General features: G+C 36.8%; 1 protein-coding gene across 1 annotated transcript in view; it reads left to right on the top strand.

Annotated features, from left to right (window-relative positions):
- RSRC1 (arginine and serine rich coiled-coil 1) overlaps positions 1 to 18,364 on the top strand; it is a 412,534-nt gene that overhangs the window by 8,542 nt on the left and 385,628 nt on the right. Inside the window, exons 3-4 of the mRNA XM_059388345.1 lie at positions 1,057 to 1,252; positions 2,214 to 2,339. Of these exons, the coding sequence (XP_059244328.1) occupies positions 1,057 to 1,252; positions 2,214 to 2,339 (322 nt within the window). The remainder of the gene's footprint in view (positions 1 to 1,056; positions 1,253 to 2,213; positions 2,340 to 18,364) is intronic.

Genomic DNA, 18,364 nt, shown 5'->3' with positions numbered 1-18,364 from the left:
GCAGTGGTTAAGCCGCTGCCTTCGGCTCAGGTCATGATCTCAGGGTCCTGGGATCAAGTCCCGCATCGGGCTCTCTGCTCAGCAGGGAGCCTGCTTCCTCCTCTCTCTCTCTCTGCCTGCCTCTCTGCCTACTTGTGATCTCTCTCTCTCTGTCAAATAAATAAATAAATAATCTTTTAAAAAAAAAATCATCATTTTTATGACTCTCTTTAAATTGCTTAATTGCTTTCTGGAAGGATTATCTCATCACTTTATATAGGAACGAGCAGTATGCTGAATTGACTGACTTTACAATAACCTCATCAACTTTAGTACTTTATATATTTTTTAAGGATTTTATTTTTTTATTTGACAGAGCACAAGTAGGGAGAGTGGAAAAGAGAGAAGCAGGCTCCCCTCTGGGCAGGGAGCCCAATACAGAGCTGGATCCCAGGACCCTGAGATCATGACCTGAGCCAAAGGCAGATGCTTTAGTGACTGAGCCACCCAGGTGTCCCCAACTTTAGTAGTGCAGTGACCATTTCCTCCCTCCCTCAGATTTCACTAATGAAATGGTGATAGTGCATTATTTCAGTTTGCACTTTGTTGATGACTAATGAGGTTTTATCCATTTAAAATTTAGAACTTTTAGTTAGAAAAATATAACTCTAAAAGATAGTAAAATACTTTTTATATTTAAGGAATGTGTAAATAAAGGATTATTGGTTGATCCCTAAACCAAGTAGTCCCTAAACCAAGTATTATATAAGTAAGGATAAGTGCAACTTAAAAGAAAATTATTATAATGAGCTGTTCTCAGGATTGACTCTTGAGAGACATTTGGAAAAGTTATGGATACATTTAAATAGTTCGTGAATTTTAAAAACTGTTAATTGATAATCCTCAAAGACTGTACTAGAGCAATTTCTCATGTCTTATCAATAAGCCAAGTACATTTAAAGTTTTACTTTAAATGAGACCCTTTAAATTCTTACAAAGTTCTACAATAATTATTATGTTGAATTTCATCCATTGTGCCATTGGGCTAGAACTAATTTTCTTTGAATTTGAACTTAGAAATGGGACGCCGGTCTTCAGATACTGAAGAAGAAAGCAGAAGCAAGAGAAAAAAGAAACACCGTAGACGGTCATCTTCAAGTAGTTCTTCAGATAGTAGAACATACAGCCGAAAGAAAGGTGGAAGGAAATCAAGGTCAAAGTCAAGATCTTGGTCCAGAGATCTTCAGCCTCGTTCTCATTCATATGATAGAAGGTGATTTTCATAATTTTCTTTTGTACAGTAATGAGAATAACATTCTTTGGAGTTCATATGTTTTCATACTTTTAATTTTTCTAGGTGAAACATTTTTTCTTTTAGTAGTTACATATTTATGAGGGTTAAGTCCCAACCTAAAAGGTTTTTTTTGTTTTTGTTCTTGTTTTTCATTTTTACTTTTTTATTTGAGTATGTCGTATTAGTTTCAGATTTATATTTTAGTGATTTGACAAATTTATAAATTATGCTATGTTCACAGGTGTAGCTCCCATCTGTCCCATTACATTGCCATTACAGTATCATTGACTGTATTCCTTAGGCTCTGCTTTTTATTCCTATGCTTTACTCATTTCATTACTGGAGGCCTATATTTCCCTTTCTCCTTAACCCATTTGGTCCAACACGTCCCTCCTCCAAAGGTTTTCCTTTTTGTAAGGCCCAATTCACATGTCTAGTGTCTTCTTCCTTTGTCATTCTTTGTAGATGTTAACTAGTATAGTTCTCATAACATATTATCTGATAATATTTGAAGGATTGTATCCACTGAGCACCCCTAATGTTTTAATTGGTAGCTGATCCAGTCACTAAGTTATGAATCAGTCATCTGACTCTTCAAGAAGAATAACTTTTCCTCTATTTGCTTCTAGGAAGGATTGAGAAGTAGTAAAAATGAGGTGATTCTTTAGAATCTAGATGATTTCTCTTTAATGCCTGTAAAATTTTTTTTTTTAAATTTCATTTATTTATTTGAAAAAGAGAATGAGAGAGAGAACACGAGCAGGGTGAGGGGAAGAGGGAGAAGCAGACTCCCTTTTGAGCAGGGAGCCCAATGTGGGGCTTTATCCCGGGACCCTGAGATCATGACCTTAGCTGAAGGCAGATGCTTAACTGACTGAGCCACCCAGGTTCTCATAAACACTTTTTTATACAAATGACACTTGATTATATTTTATTTCAGACGCAGGCATCGATCAAGCAGTAGCTCTTCTTATGGCTCTAGAAGAAAACGAAGTCGAAGTCGTTCAAGGGGTCGAGGGAAATCCTATAGAGTTCAGAGATCTAGGTCAAAAAGCAGAACAAGAAGGTAAGTCATATCAGATATTTATGGCTTTGTAACAGACTATTTCCAAACTTAGTGATATAAAGCAACAGTCACTTCTGTTCTCATAACTTTATGATTTTGACTGAGTTCAGCTGGTGGTTCTTTTGCTAGTTTCCTCTGGGGTCACTCATCATCATTGGCTTCTCATCCTCTAGTAGGCCGGCCTGGGCTTTTTCACATGATGGAGGAAATTTTTGAAGAATGTAAGTGGAGAAGCTGTAAAATCTTTCAAGATCTTGCCTCTGTGTGTATTGGGATGAGTTTGTGTCTCCCGTAAGTTCATATGTTGAAGTCCTAACCCACAATATAACTATATTTGAACATAGGGTTGTTATTGGAGGTATTTAAGGTTAAGGTTAAATGAGGTCATAGGGTGGAGCTTTAATCCTCTAGGCCTTAAATGAAGAGGAAGGGAGAGACTTCTGTCTCTGTGAGTCTGCACTCAGAGAAAAGGCGACTTGAAGACTGTGAAAAGATGGGTATTTATAATTTTTTTCAGCCAGGAAGTCAGCCCTCACCAGGAATCACATCAGCTTGCATCTTCATTTTGTACTTAAAGCCTCCAGAGCTGTGAAAGATAAATTTCTGTTGTTTTAGCTGTCCAGTCTGCAGTATTTTCTTATCACAGCCAGAACAGACTAATACACAGCTAGACTATTATACTAATACACAGACTAATACTCTGTGCTCAAGGGTCAGTAATAAAGAGAATAGCCTATCTGGAGTCAGTTGTACGTTTGGGCAATGGTAGAAAATTTGGTTGAGTAGGACGGGGATTATGGTATTGATGGTCGATAAAAGGAGGCATTCAGAAATTATTGAAGGTTTTTGAGCAGAAGAATGTTAGGATGAAAAGCAGATCAGTTTCTTTTGTCTGCTTAATTCTTCGTACTACTATTAGGCTTTACTTGTGGGAGTATATTAGCAGCCTGGTTTTGTTATTTAGGGCACAAAATTTTATAATTCACCATGTGAATCTGAAGTTGGTTAAGAGCAGTGAAGTTCAAATGTTTAGGTTTCTGGCCTTGTGTTATTTGGCCTCAGCCTCCTGTCATTTGTCATACTCCATGGCTAAGCCACTCTTGTGTTAGATGCCTTTTTTTCCATTCACGTACCTGATTTGCTAGCTTTGTTTCTTTGAGCATGCTCTTTTTTCCCCTTTCTTACAGTATCTGTACTTTATGAAACCTTCTTATCCTTTAATGTTTAGTTCTATTTAACCTTTAATTCTTTCTCAATCCTTTCTTGATTTTTCACTCCCAAGTCAAGTTTAATCCCTCTTTTTTTGACCCCCCATCACATGTGGCTCCTGATTTTTAGCAATTATATTTTGAATATTATGTTTTGATTTTCTCATATATTGTAAATTCTTGAAGTATGGGGGTCCTCTTATTACCTAGCAAAATGCCTTGCTGGTAAACATTTCTTGGTTTGAGTGAATGTTTAATTGGGGGAAATGAAGTTAGGTAGAGTGTTTGGTTTTGTAGCAAGAAAATGTTTTATTATTTTATTGATTTGTAGAAGGAAAGCTTTATTTTGGTTGTATTGATTTGTCTAAAAAGAGGCTGATTATCAGAAAACAACTTCAACTGAAGTTTCCCAGCAGTGGGAACAAAAATAATAATTTATGCTTTTTATGGCCTTTTTTAGTTTATAAAGTATTTTCTCATATACTCCCATATATCGTCACATGTATCAGTCATTTATAGCTTGATTCCAAGCATCAGGGTTTTAACAGAGGGAACTTTTGTAACCACTGGAAGACTCCAGGCAATTAGGGAAGCTGTCACTGATTATTTTAACTTGAAGCATGGCAGCTGGTTGTTTGCTCAGAAGCCACTGGAAGTTTTAAGTACTCTCCTAGTTTGTAGCACCGAAGTGAGTGGTTCTCAGGATACTCACCTGGAAGCTGTTTTTCTGCCCAATTATCTACTTAAAACTGTCTCCAAAGGGGAATCTGGAAATGTTAATTGCTTTTCCTTTGCAATGCAAAGAAGACCTTAAAAAGAGTAGCAGTGGTATCTAGTCAACTACAAACTATTTAGGGTAATATGCATTTAGTAGTTTGAGTTTTGTAACTCTGTTAAGGTGCCATGCACAGTAATACCTTTATTTTGTATATTGGAAAACAAATTCAGAGGTTTATTCAAAACAGCAACTTCTCCACCTTTTGCATCAACACGTTGGCATTTAACTATGGTAACTAATCAGAAGTCACTGAAAAGTCTAAAATTTTGAGAAAATACATGCCCTATACACATATTATTTTGGAAAGTATATTTTAAGAATTAAATGAGTTTAATCTTGGTTTAACAATAAAATTGAACTCATTCCTTGAGTTTACCAAGGCTATAATTTAAACAGGGAAGATGAAAGTAGTGAGTTTTTCAAAGAAAAAAATACTGTATGATTCTAAATCTGAAGCTATGTTGTTAGTGATCTCTGCTTTTTAATAGAAATGAGTGATTTCAGTTGTGTTAAGTCAAAACTTCAGAAAACGTTACGTATGTAAAAAATTCTTGAAAGATAAAGCGTGTTCTAGGAGATGGCAGGAAGGAAGTCAAATGTGTGAAGTTTGCTGCAGTTTCTAGGGATAAGTTAATAGAGTAAGCAGGTGGTTATAATTTTTATTTTAATATAATTTTTATGTTCTCAAAGTATTCACGTTGTGACACATAATGCTTCCTTTTGCAACAGTGAAGAATCTGCTCCTGTTATCTACAGTACATTTACTTACTTCTTTGTTCTAGAGTACACAGAAAGTAGTTTCAGAATTGCTGATATATACCCCTGTAAAAAACAAACACAGAGTCAATAATTAAAAAAAAAAAGATTTATGTATTTATTTTTAGAGAGAAATAGAGCAAGAACATGTGCGCGCACAAGCTGGAGGAGCAAAGGGAAAGAGAGAGAATCTTAACCAGACTCCCTGCTGAGCATGGAGCCTGGCTTAGGGTTCAGTCTCAGGGCCCTGAGATCATGACCTGAGTTGAAAACAAGAGTTGGATGCTAAACTGACTGTGCCACCCAGGCGCCCCTAGAGTCAATAATTTTTTATGCTTTTTATCTTTACTGTGGGGGTGCTATATAGTTTTCTTTTTCACTTCACTATGGTTAGTTTCTTCAAAGACTTAGTTTTGTTTGTTTTTGTTTGTATTTCATACTGTTTTTTTATCCTGCTAAACTTAAAACTTTTATTTGTCCCCCCTTTATTTTTTTTATTTTTAATTTCGTTATGTTTATTTATTTTTATTAATCTCTGTACCCAACATGGGGCTCGAACTCCCCATCCTGAGACCAAGAGTTGCATGCTCTACTGACTGAGGCAGCCAGGCCCCCTTCCTCCCTTTATTTTAGTAGGTGAAACATTAATATGGTTCCAACAGACAGTACTGTACTAAAAAGGTATACCAGAGAAATAGCACTTCCCTTTCTCCTTTTTAATCCTAACCGCTGCGTGGGTAACTAATCCCATTTGTGTTTTAGCTTTCCACTGTTTCTTTTTAAACAAAACAGCATTATATCCGTGGCATAATGTAAATATTCTTTTGTACTTCGCTCTTTTTGTTTACTAATATATCTTGGAAAGCACTCCATGTCCATTAATAATAATCTTTCTCTCTCTCTTTTTTTCTTTTCAGTAGCTGCTTAGTTTCTCATTGTGTGGCTATATCCTAATTAGTTTAGTTTCTCTCCTAGCTGTGCACATTAAGGATACTTTCCATATTCTGTAGTTACTAAAAAGCTGCCATTGGATAACCTTGTACATGAGTATTTTTGTATTCCTGGAGGTATCTTTTCACGGTAAATTCCTAGAAATAGGATTGCTAGATAAAAAGGTAAATATGTTGGGGTGCCTGGGTGGCTCAGTGGGTTAAGCTGCTGCCTTCAGCTCAGGTCATGATCTCAGGGTCCTGGGATCGAGTCCCGCATCGGGCTCTCTGCTCGGCGGGGAGCCTGCTTCCCTCTCTCTCTCTCTGCCTGCCTCTCCATATACTTGTGATTTCTCTCTGTCAAATAAATAAATAAAATCTTAAAAAAAAAAAAGGTAAATATGTTTAAAGTTTTGCCAAATTCCTATCAGTAATATATCCTGTTTCCTCACAGGCTTATCAATAGAATGTGTTTTCCTGTTACATGTTTCCTAATCTGCTAGTGAAAAGTTTTTTGCTTTTATTTTAAATTAACATATAATGTATTCTTTGCTTCAGGGTTACAGGTCGGTGATTCATCAGTCTTACACAACTCATAGCCCTCACCACAACACATACCCTCTCCTCTCTCCATCACCCAGCCACCTCATCTGTCACCCCTCTCCATTCCAGCAACTCTCAGTTTATTTCCTGAGATTAAGAGTCTCTTATGATTTGTCTCCCTCTTTGGTTTTGTCTTGTTTCATTTTTTCCTTCTCTTCCCCTATGATCCTCTGCCTTGTTTCTCAGCTTCCACATATCAGTGAGATCATATAATATTGTCTTTCTCTGATTGACTTATTTCACTTAGCATAATACTCTCTAGTTCCATCCACATTATTGCACGTGGCAAGATTTCTTTCTCTTTTTTGATGGCTGCATAATATTCCATTGCACATATATGCAACATCTTTTTTAATCTGTTCATCTGTTGATGGACATCTAGGTTCTTTCCATAGTTTGGCTGTTGTGGACATTGCTGCTATAAACACCGGGATGCATGTACCCCTTTGGGTCACTACATTTGTATCTTTGGGGTAAATACCCAGAAGTGTAATTGCTGGGTCATAGGGTAGCTCTATTTTCAACTTCTTGAAGAAACTCCATACTGTTTTACAGAGTGGCTATACCAGCTTGCATTCCCATCAACAGTGTAAGAGGGTTCCCCTTTCTCCTTATCTTCACTAACACCAGTTGTTTCCTGACTGGTTAATTTTAGCCGTTCTGACTGGTGTGAGATAGTATCTAATTGTGGTTTTGATTTGTATTTCCATGATGCCGAGTGATATTGAGTACTTTTTCATGAGTCTCTTGACCATTTGGATGTCTTCGCAGAAATGACTGTTCATGTCCTCTGACTATTTCTTGATTGGATTATTTGTTCTTTGGGTGTTGACTTTGAGAAGTTCTTTATAGATCTTGGATACTACCCCTTTATCTGATACATTACTTGAAAATATCTTCTCCCATTCTGTTTTTTCATTTTGTTGATGGTTTCCTTTGCCATGCTAAAGTTTTTGATTTTGATGAGATCCCAATAGTTCATTTTTGCTGTTGTTTCTCTTGCCTTTGGTGATGTGTCTAGGAAGAAGTTGCTGTGATGTGAGGTTGAAGAGGTTGCTACCTGTGTTCTCCTCAAGGATTTTGATGGATTCCTGTTTCACATTGGGGTCTTTTATCCATCTAGAGTCTATTTTTGTGTGTGGTATAAGCAAATGGTCCACTTTCATTCTTTGGCATGTGGTTGTACAGTTTTCCCAACACAGTTTTTGAGGAGACTGTCTTTTTTCCATAGGGCATTCTTTCCTGTTTTGTCAAATGTTAGTTGACCATAGAGTTGAAGGTCTATTTCTGGGCTCTCTATTTTGTTGCATTGATCTATGTGTCTGTTTTAGTGCTAGTACCATACCGTCTTGATGATTACAGCTTTGTAATACAGCTTGAAGTCCATAATTGTGATGCCATCAGGTTTGGTTTTCTTTTTCAACATTCCTCTGGCTATTCGGAGTCTTTTCTGGTTTCATATAAATTTTAGGATTATTTGTTCCATTTCTTTGAAAAAAGTTGATGGGATTTTGATAGGGATTGCATTAAATGTGTGGATTGTTTTAGGTAGCATAGACATTTTCACAATATTAGTCCTTCCAATCCATGAGCATGGAATGTTTTTCCATTTCTTTGAGTCTTCCTCAGTTTCTTTCATGAGTACTTTATAGTTTTCTGAGTACAGATTCTTTGCCTCTTTGGTTAGATTTATTCCTAGGTATTGTATGGTTTTGGGTACAGTTGTAAATGGGATCAACTCCTTAATTTCTGTTTCTTCTCTTTCTTCTTTCTTGTTGTTGGTGTACAGAAATGCAACTGATGTGTTGATTTTATATCCTGCCACTTTACTGAATTCCTGTACAAGTTCTAGCAGTTTTGGTTTGGTGTCTTTTGGGTTTTCCACAAAAAATATCATATTGTCTGCAGTGAGTGAGAGTTTGACTACTACTTTGCTGATCCAGATGCCTTTTATTTATTTTTTTGTTGTTGTCTGATTGCTGAGGCTAGGACTTCTAGTACTGTATTGAACAGCAGTGGTGATAGTGGACATCCCTCCTGTGTTCCTGACCCTAGGGGAAAAGCTGTCACTTTTTCCCCATTGAGAATGATACCAGCTGTGGGTTTTTTATAGATGGCTTTTATGATATTGAGGTATGTACCTTTCATCCCTATACTGTAAAGAGTTTTTTTTTTTTTATTTGTTTATTTGACAGAGAGAGATCACAAGTAGGCAGAGAGGCAGGCAGAGAGAGAGAGAGGAGGAAGCAGGCTCCCTGCTGAGCAGAGAGCCCGATGCAGGACTCGATCCCAGGACCCTGAGATCATGACCTGAGCCTAAGGCAGCGGCTTAACCCCCTGAGCCACCCAGGCGCCCCCTGTAAAGAGTTTTAATCAAGAAAGGATGCTGTATTTTGTCAAATGACTTTTTGGCATCTATTGAGAGTATCATATGGTTCTTGTTCTTTCTTTTATTAACATGGTTTATCACATTGATTGGGCGATGTTGAACCAACCAGGAATAAAACCCATTTGGTTGTGGTAAATATCCTTTAATGTACTCTTGGATCCTATCAGCTAGTATTTTGGTGAGAATTTTTGTATTCATGTTTATCAGGGATATTAGTCTGTAATTCTCCTTTTTGATGGGTTCTTTGTCTGGTTTTGGGATCAAGGTAATGCTGGTCTCATGAAATGAGTTTGAGAGTTTTCCTTCCATTTCCATTTTTTGGAACAGTTTTAGAAATAGGTATTAATTCTTCTTTCAGTGTTTGTTAGAATTCTCCTGGGAACCATCTGGCCCTGGGCTCTTACTTGTTGGGAGATTTTTGATGACTGGTTCAATTTCCTTGCTGTTATGGGTCTGTTCAGGTTTTCTATTTCTTCCTGGGTCAGATTTTATAGTTGATACATCTCTAGGAATGTGTCCATTTCTTCCAGACTGTCAAATTTGCTGGCATATAGTTGCCCATAATATGTTCTTATAATTGTTTGTATTTCTTTGGTGTTGGTTGTGATCTCTCCTCTTTCATTCATGATTTTATTAATTTGGGTCCTTTCTCTCACTCTTTCTCTCTCCTTTTTTAATAAGTTTGGCCAAGGGTTTATCAGTCTTATTAATTCTTTCAACAAACCAGCTCCTAGTTGTTTCAGTCTGTTCTACTGTTCCTTTGGTTTCTATTTCATTGGTTTCTGCTGTGATCTTTATTATTTCTTTTCTCCTTCTGTGTTCAGGCTTTCTTTGCTGTTTTTTCTCCAGCTCCTTTAGGTGTAGGGTTAGGTTGTGTACTTGAGACCTTTCTTGGTTCTTGAGAAGAGCGTGTATTGCTATATACTTTTCTCTTAGGACAGCCTTTGTTGCATCCCAAAGATTTTGAACATTTGTTTCCATGAACTTTTAAAATTCATCTTTAATTTACTGGTTGACCCATTCATTCTTTAGAAGGATGTTCTTTAGCCTCCATATATTGAGTTTGTTCCAACCTTCCTCTTGTGCTTGAGTTCTAGTTCCAAAGCACTGGGGTCTGAAAATGCACAGGGAGTGATCCCAGTCTTTTGGTACCAGTTGAGACCTGATTTGTGACCCAGGATGTGAACTATTCTGGAGAATATTTCATGTGCCCTAGAGAAGAATGTGTATTCTGTTGCCTTGGGTTGGAATGTTCTGAATATATCTTTGATGTCCATCTGGTCCAGTGTGTCATTTAAAGCCCTCATTTCCTTGTTGATCTTTTGCTTAGACAATCTGTCCATTTCAGTGAGGAGAGTATTAATGTCCCCTAGTAGTATTGTATTATTGTCAATGTGTTTCTTTGATTTTGTTGTTAATTGGCTTATATACTTGGCAGCTCACATGTTAGGGGCATAGATATATAAATTTATTGATACTAAAATTGTCAGATCTTGTTGCATACATTCTTTAAGTATAATATAGTGTCCTTTCTCATCTCTTATTATAGTATTTGTTTTAAAATGTAATTTTAGATTAGGATTGGCACCCCAGCTTTCTGTTGGTGTCTATTAGCATGGTAAATGGTTTTCCACCCCCTCACTTTAAATATGAAGGTGTCATTGGGTCTAATATGAGTTTCTTTCAGACAGTATATTGATGGGTCTGGTTTTTTTATCCATTCTGATACCCCGTGTCTTTTGATTGGGACATTCGGCACATTTACATTCACGGTGACTATTGAAAGATAAGAATTTAGTGCCATTGTATAGCTTGTAAGGTGACTATTACTGTATATTGTCTCTGTTCCTTTCTGGTCTGTGTTACTTTTAGACTTTTTTTTGCCTAGAGGAGCCCTTCCAATATTTCTTGTAGGGTTGGTTTGGTGATCACAAATTCTTTTAGTTTTTTTTTGTCTTGGAAGCTTTTTATCTCTCCTTCTATTTTCAATGACAGCCTAGCTGAATATAGTTTTCTTGGCTGCATATTTTTCTCGTTTAATGCTCTGAATATATCATGCCAGTCCTTTCTGGCCTGCCAGGCCCCTGCGGATAGGTCTGCTGCCTATCTAATGTTCCTACCGTTTTAGGTTGCAGACCTTTTTTCCCAAGCTGCTTTCTGGATTTTCTCTGTTTCTGAGACTTATAACTTTTACTATTAGATGATAGGGTATTGACCTATTTATATTGATTTTGAAGGGCGTTCTCTGTGCCTCCTGGATTTTGATGCATCTTTCCTTCTGCAAATTAGGGATGTTCTCCACTATTATTTGCTCCAATATCTCTTCTGTCCATCTCTCTTTCTTCTTCTTCTGGGATCTCATTTATTCTAATATTGTTTTGCCTTAATGGTATCACTTATCTCTTGAATTCTCACCTTGTGATCCAGTAGTTGTTTATCTCTTTCTCAGCTTCTTTCTTCTCTTTCATTTGGTCTTCTATATCACTAATTCTCTCTTCTGCCACATTTATCCTAGCAGTTAGAGCCTTTATGTTTGATTGCACCTCATTAATAGCCTTTTTGATTTTGACTTGGTTCAATTGTACTTCTCCAGAAAGGGATTCTCTAGTATCTTCTGTGCTTTTTTCAAGACCAGCTAGCATCTGTATAATCATCATTGTGAGTCTAGTTCCAACAGCCTACTAATGTCTGTATTGATTAGGTCCCTGGCAGTCCATACTGTGTCTTGTCTTTTTTTGAGGTGAGTTTTTCCATTTTGTCATTCTGTCCAGAGAAAAATAGATCACTGAGAGAAAAACATGTTAAAAGGGTAACAGCAACCCCAGAAAAATATACACTAAACAAATCAGAAGACACCTAAAACCGGGGGGAAGAGAAGGAAAAAAAGAATATGATCAGGCTGGTGAATAGAACAGAGCCACACACTAGATTTTGGGTGTATCTTGGCCTTTTAGAAGAAACTGCTTCCTACAATTTTAAAGAAAACTTTATATATATACACAAAAATAAGGATAAATACAATGAAGTGATGGAATATGGCTTTAAAATGAAAATTTAAAAAGATTTTAAAAAAGTAATTGATCAGAGATGATGTTAGTTGAAAAAGGTAAGAAGAAAATTTCAAAAAAAGAAAAAAGAAAAGGGACAGAATGTAATCAGGCAGGTGAATAGAACAAAGCCATACACTAGATTTAGGACATATTTTGGTCAGTTAGAGGAAACTGTATCCCAAAATTTTAAAGAAAGAAAAAAATCTATATATCTTAAAAAGAAAGTTAAATACAATGAACGAATAGAATATGACTGTAACAATGAAAATTTAAAAAAAATTTTAAAGAGCAATTGATAAGGTATAGGTTGAAAATGGAAAGAAAAAAATTAAAAAAAGAAATAGAAAAAAAAAGAACATTTAAAAATTAACTTTGAGAGACCAAAGAATGATGGAGAAAAAGCCATGAATTCTATGTGCTGTATTCCCCTAGCACTGGAGTTTTGGAGTTCTCATTGATGGGTAAATTTGGTCTTGGCTGGATGTTCTTTCTGACCTTCTGGGGGAGGGGCCCATTACAGTGATTCTCAAATGTCTTTGCCAAAGACATAATTGCACCGCCCTTGCTAGGGGCCAGGCTACCTAATCTGCTTGGGCTTGCTCTCGGAAGCTTTTATTGGAGGATGAGAATGAAAAGGGTGGTCTCCCAATCTCCATCCCCGGTTTATGGCAACCTGGAGCTGAAATCCCACTCCTAGGCTCTGTTTTTGAAGCTGGCTTCCCTGCTCTGATACCTAGAAGTTCTCCCACACTTAGGTACCCCGTCTTTCTGTGACAGCCAAGGATCCTGAGACCACACTGTGCCAGCAAGGGTTCCATCCCCCACTTAGCCACTGGATCAATGTTCCTCAGTGGAGCAGACTTTTAAAAGTTCTGATTTTGTGCTCCACTGCTTTATCACTTGTGGGAGCTGGTTGATGGAAGCTCATTCCTCTCCCACCGTCAGTTTTCTGGTATATTGGCTGGGATTCACTTCTACGCACCTCCTATCTTCCAGAAAGTGGTCTCTTTTCTGTTCATGGAGTTGTTGCTATTCTTTTCTTTGATTTCCTATTGAGTTCGTGGCTGTTCAGAATGGTTTGCTAAGTAGCTAGCTGAATTCTTGGGACTAGAAGAAATTTAGGTCTCCTACTCTCCCTGCCATTTTGCTCAACCTCCTGAGAAATCGTTGTAATGCAGTTTTGGTTTTCATTTTTTTTTTTTTTTAAGATTTATTTATTTGACAGAGAGAGATCACAAGTAGACAGAGAGGCAGACAGAGAGAGAGAGAGAGATAGAGGGAAACAGGCTCCCTGCTGAGCAGAGAGCCCGACCCTGAGATCATGACCTGAGCCGAAGGCAGAGGCTTAACCCACTGAGCCACCCAGGCGCCCCTGGTTTTCATTTTTTATCATAAGTGAGTTTGAACATCTTTTTATATGTTTGGGGCCATTTTTCTATTGTTTTTGTGAGTAAATTTTCTCTTCATGTCTTTTGGGTTTTTGGTATTGTTTAAATTTTTTTGAATTTTAGAGTTACTTACTCAGTAGATTAACCCTTTAGATGTAATACATATGGCAAATATTTTCTCTTAGTTTTTCAGTTGTCTTTTGTGTTTGTTCATGCTATTTGTTCGCCATGCAGAAGGTTTTTATGCAATCAGATATATCACTCAATGCTTCTTACCTTCATTTTTTATATTCAGAATATGGAGAAATTCCTTGCTTCCATCCAGATAAAGGGATATTTACTGATGATCTTTTTTTATTTTTTTAAAGATTTTATTTATTTATTTGACAGAGAGAAAGATCACAAGTAGGCGGAGAGTCAGGCAGAGAGAGAGAGAGAGAAGCAGGCTCCCGCTGAGCAAAGAGCCCGATGCGGGGCTCAATCCCAGGACACTGAGATCATGACCTGAGCCGAAGGCAGCGGCTTAATCCACTGAGCAACCCAGGCGCCCCTTACTGATGTATCTTTACAGCATACCTGTTTATTTCATTTTTTACATACATGTCTTTCGTATGTGTGGATTTATTCTTGTCAGTGATAATGAGGTATGGATCAATTGTTTTTTCAGTTGATTGTTGTCACATCACCTATTTATTTAAATAGGGCCATCTTTGCCCCAGTGATGTATGGTGCCCCTCTTTATTGATACACTAAATTGCATTAGTACTTGGGTCTTTTTCTTGAGTGTGCATATTCCACTAGTCTGCTTTTCATTTATGCACTAGTACCACACTTCTAATTATAGAAACTTAACTGTGTGTGTGTGTGTTGTGTTGTTGTTGTTATCTGTTTGTTTTTGTTTTTTTAGAGAGCTGGGGAAGGGGCAGAGGGAAAGAGAGAATCCCAGGCAGTCACCACACTCCAGAGCTCGACCTGGGGCTTGATCTCACGACTCTGAGAGCATGACCTGAGTCAAAATCAAGATTTGGTCCTTTAACCAGCTGAGCCACTCAGGTGTCCCAGAAACTTCACAGTATACTTTAATGTTCGGTAAGGCTAAGTCCCTCTTTGACTTTTAGCTTTCCTTTTTCAGTGTTATTTTGGCTGTTATTTTCATGTGAACTCTTTATTTTTTCATATAAACTTTGATATTAACTCATTTAAGTCCAGTAAAAACTTTTTGGTGTCTTTATTGGGAATTCATTAAACTTCTAAATTATGAAGTTGTGCCATCTTTGTCATGTTGAGTTGTTCTAAGAACAGAGGGATTGTTTTTCATTTGTTTTAGGCAAGTCTTTTTGTGATCCAGTAGTGTTTTAAAGTTTTCCTCATATAAACCTTGCTAATTTCTTCTTCTTTATTTTTATTAGCTCAGCATTATTGTGCCCTATCCTTTACCAGGCTGTGTGTGTATGTTTTAAAGATTTTTTAAAAATAATGATTCAACAATTTTCTCAAAAGATTTCATTTATTTAGTTGACAGAGAGAGAGAAAGGGAGAGTCTGTATAAGCAGGAGCGGGATCGTGAGAAGCAGGCTCCCTGCTCAGTAGGGAGCCCAATGTGGGGCTCCATCCCAGGACCCCGAAATTATGACCTGAGCCAAAGGCAGATATTTAACCAGCTGAGCCACCCAGGCACCCCCGTGTGTGTTCTTTTAAATACAATTTACATTAGTTTGTACAGCATAACGATGCCACAGATTTATATGTTATGCTAAGCTCATCACAAATGTAGCTATCATCTGTCACTGTATAACACTATTATTGTACTGTTGACTACATTCCCTATGTTATTCCTTTTATCCCCATGAAATATTCATTCCAGAATTGGAAACCTGTGCCTCCCATTTGTCTTCACCCATTTTGCCCATCCCTCAACCCTTTCCCATCTGGCAACCATCAATTTGTTTCTTTGTTTATGGGTCTTATTCTGCTTTTTATGTTTACTTGTTTGTTTTGTTTTTTAGATTCCACATAAAAGTGAAATCATATATTATTTTTCTTTGTCTGACTTATTTAACCCCCTAGGTATTGCAAATGGCAAGGTCTCATTCTTTTTTAATGGTTCAGTAGTATTCTATGTGTGTGTGTGTGTGTGTGTGTGTGTGCGCGCGTGCGCATGACACACATTTGTATACATATTTATAGTATTTTTATTTTTAAATTTTTGAGGAACCTGCATACTGTTTTCCACAGTGATTGCACTGGTTTTCATTCCTTCCAATAGTGCATGAGGGTTCTGTTTTCTCTGCATCCTTGCCAACGAATATTTCTCGTTTTTTTAATTCTAGCCATTCTGACAGGTATTAAGTAATATTTTAATGTGGTTTTGATTTGCATTTCTCTGATGATGAGTATGTTCAGCATCTTTTCATTTGTCTGTTGGCCATCTATATGTTATCTCTTTTTAGAAAACTTACATGAGTCCTCCGCCCATTTATTACTTGGATAGTGTGTGTGTGTGTGTCTCGGTTTGGTGTTGGGCTGTAGAAGTTCTTTATAGACTTTGAATATTACCTCTTATCAAATATATTATTTGCAAATATCTGCTCTCATTCAGTAGTTTACCCTTTTGTTGATGGTTTCCTTCACAGTGCAAAAGCTTTTTATTTTGGTGTAGTTCCAAAAGTATATTTTTGCTTTTGTTTCCCTTACCTGAGGAGACATATCTAGAAAACTATCGCTAAAGCTGATGCAGATTACTACCTGTTTTCTAGAAGTTTTATGGTTTCATTCTCACATTTAGGTCTTTATTTTTGTGTATAGTATAAGAAAGTGGTCCAGTTTCATTTTCTTTTCATGTACCTGTCTAGTTTTCCCAATACCATTTGTTGAAGACTGCTTTTTTCCATTGTATATTCTTGCCTCCTTTTTCATACTAAACTGTATGGGTTTATGTGTGGTCTCTATTCTGTTCCATTGATCTGTGTGTCTATTTTTTGTGCTATTACCATACTGTTTTGATTACCGTAGTTTTGTAGTGCACCTTGAAACTGGGGATTATGATACCTGCAGCTCTTTTTTTTCTTTTTTTCCTCTTGAGATTGCTTTGGATCTTTAGTTTTGACTATAGTTCCATACAAATTTTAGGATTGTTTGTTTTCTAGTTCTGTGAAAAATGTTGGTATTTTGATAAGGGTTGCATTAAATCTATAGATTGCTTTGGTTAGGATGGACATTTTAACAGTATTTGTTCTTGGGGCACCTGGGTGGCTTAGTCGGTTAAGTGGCTGCCTTCAGCTCAGGTCATGATCCCAGGATCCTGGGATCGAGCCCTGCATTGGGCTCTCTGCTCAGTGGAGAGCCTGCTTCTCCCTCTCCCTCTGCCTACCTCTCTGCCTACTTGCGATCTTTCTCTATCTCTTTGTCAAATAAATAAATAAAATCTTTAAAAAACCAAAGCAAAACAATATTTGTTCTTTCAGTTCATGAGCATGGAATATCTTTCCATTCATTTGTATCATCTTCAGTATCTTTAATCAGTGTTTTATAGTTCTCAGAACAGAGGTCTTAAATCTCTTTGGTTATGTTTATTCCTATGTTTTTCTGTGCAATTTTAAATGGGATTTTTTTTCATTTCTGTCTGCTTCTTCACTATTAGTGTATAGAAATATAATAGAAATATAATACATTTCTGTATATTAGCTTTGCATCATGAGACTTTATTAAATTGACTTATTCTAGTAGTTTTTGGTGGAGTCTTTAGTGTTTTCTGTATGTCATGTCATCTGCAAATAGTGACAGTTTTATATCTTCCCTACCAATTTATTTAGTTATTTATTTTTAAAAGTTTTATTTATTTATTTGACAGACCGAGATCACAAGTAGGCAGAGAGGCAGGCAGAGAGAGAGGAAGGGAAGCAGGCTCCCTGCTGAGCAGAGAGCCTGATGTGGGGCTCATGACCTGATCCGAAGGCAGAGGCTTTAACCCACTGAGCCACCCAGGCTCCCCTCTTCCTTACTTATTTAGATGGCTTTTATTTCTTTTTTCTGATTGTTGTGGCTAGGACTTCCACTACTATGTGTGATAGAAGTGACAAGAACAGACTTCCTTGTCTTGTTCCTGATCTTAAGGGATAAACTCTCAGTTTTTCATCTCTCAGTATGATGTTTGTTGTGGGTTTTTCATATATAGCCTTTCTTAGGTTGAGGTATATTCCTTCTAAATCTGCTTCATTGAGGGTTTTTATCATGAATGGGTATTGTACTTTGTCAGATGCTTTTTCTGCAACTATTATGATATCTTTTGTGATGATTGTATGGTTTATATCCTTTCTCCTGTTAAATAGATGTATTACTTTGATTGATTTGTGAATATTGAACTGCCCTTGCATCCCAGGAATAAATCCCACTTGATCATGGTGAATGATATTTTTATTTAATGTATTGTTAGATTTGGTTTGCTAGTATGTTTTGGGGGATTTTTTCACCTATGTTCATGAGAGATGTTTGCTTATGTTTTCTTTCTTTTGTGGTGTCTTTATCTGGTTTTGGTATCAGGGTAAAACTGGCTACATAGAATGAATTTGGAAATTTTCCTTACTCTTCTAGTTTTGGAATAATCTGAGGAGAATAAATAATAACTCTAATAAAAATGTTTGGTAGAATTTACCTGCGAAGCCATTTTGTTCTGGACTTTTGTTTGTTGGAAATTTTTCGATTATTTTTTCAATTTCATTACTAGTAATCTGTCTGTGTTCAAATTTTCTGTTTCTTCCTGATGTGGTTCTGGGATGTTATATTTCTAGGAGTTTATCCATCTCTTCTAGGTTGCCCATTTTATGGCATATATTTTTTCATAGTATTCTTTTATAACCCTTGTATTTCTGAGGTGTAGGTTCTTTCATTTCTGATTTTATTTGAGTTTTCTCTCTTTTTTTTTTTT

Source organism: Mustela nigripes, chromosome 2, assembly GCF_022355385.1.
Source record: "Mustela nigripes isolate SB6536 chromosome 2, MUSNIG.SB6536, whole genome shotgun sequence".
NCBI classification, from domain to species: domain Eukaryota; kingdom Metazoa; phylum Chordata; class Mammalia; order Carnivora; family Mustelidae; genus Mustela; species Mustela nigripes.
Note: the sequence above shows the minus strand (reverse complement) of the source record. Positions and strands in the feature narration are given on the sequence as shown.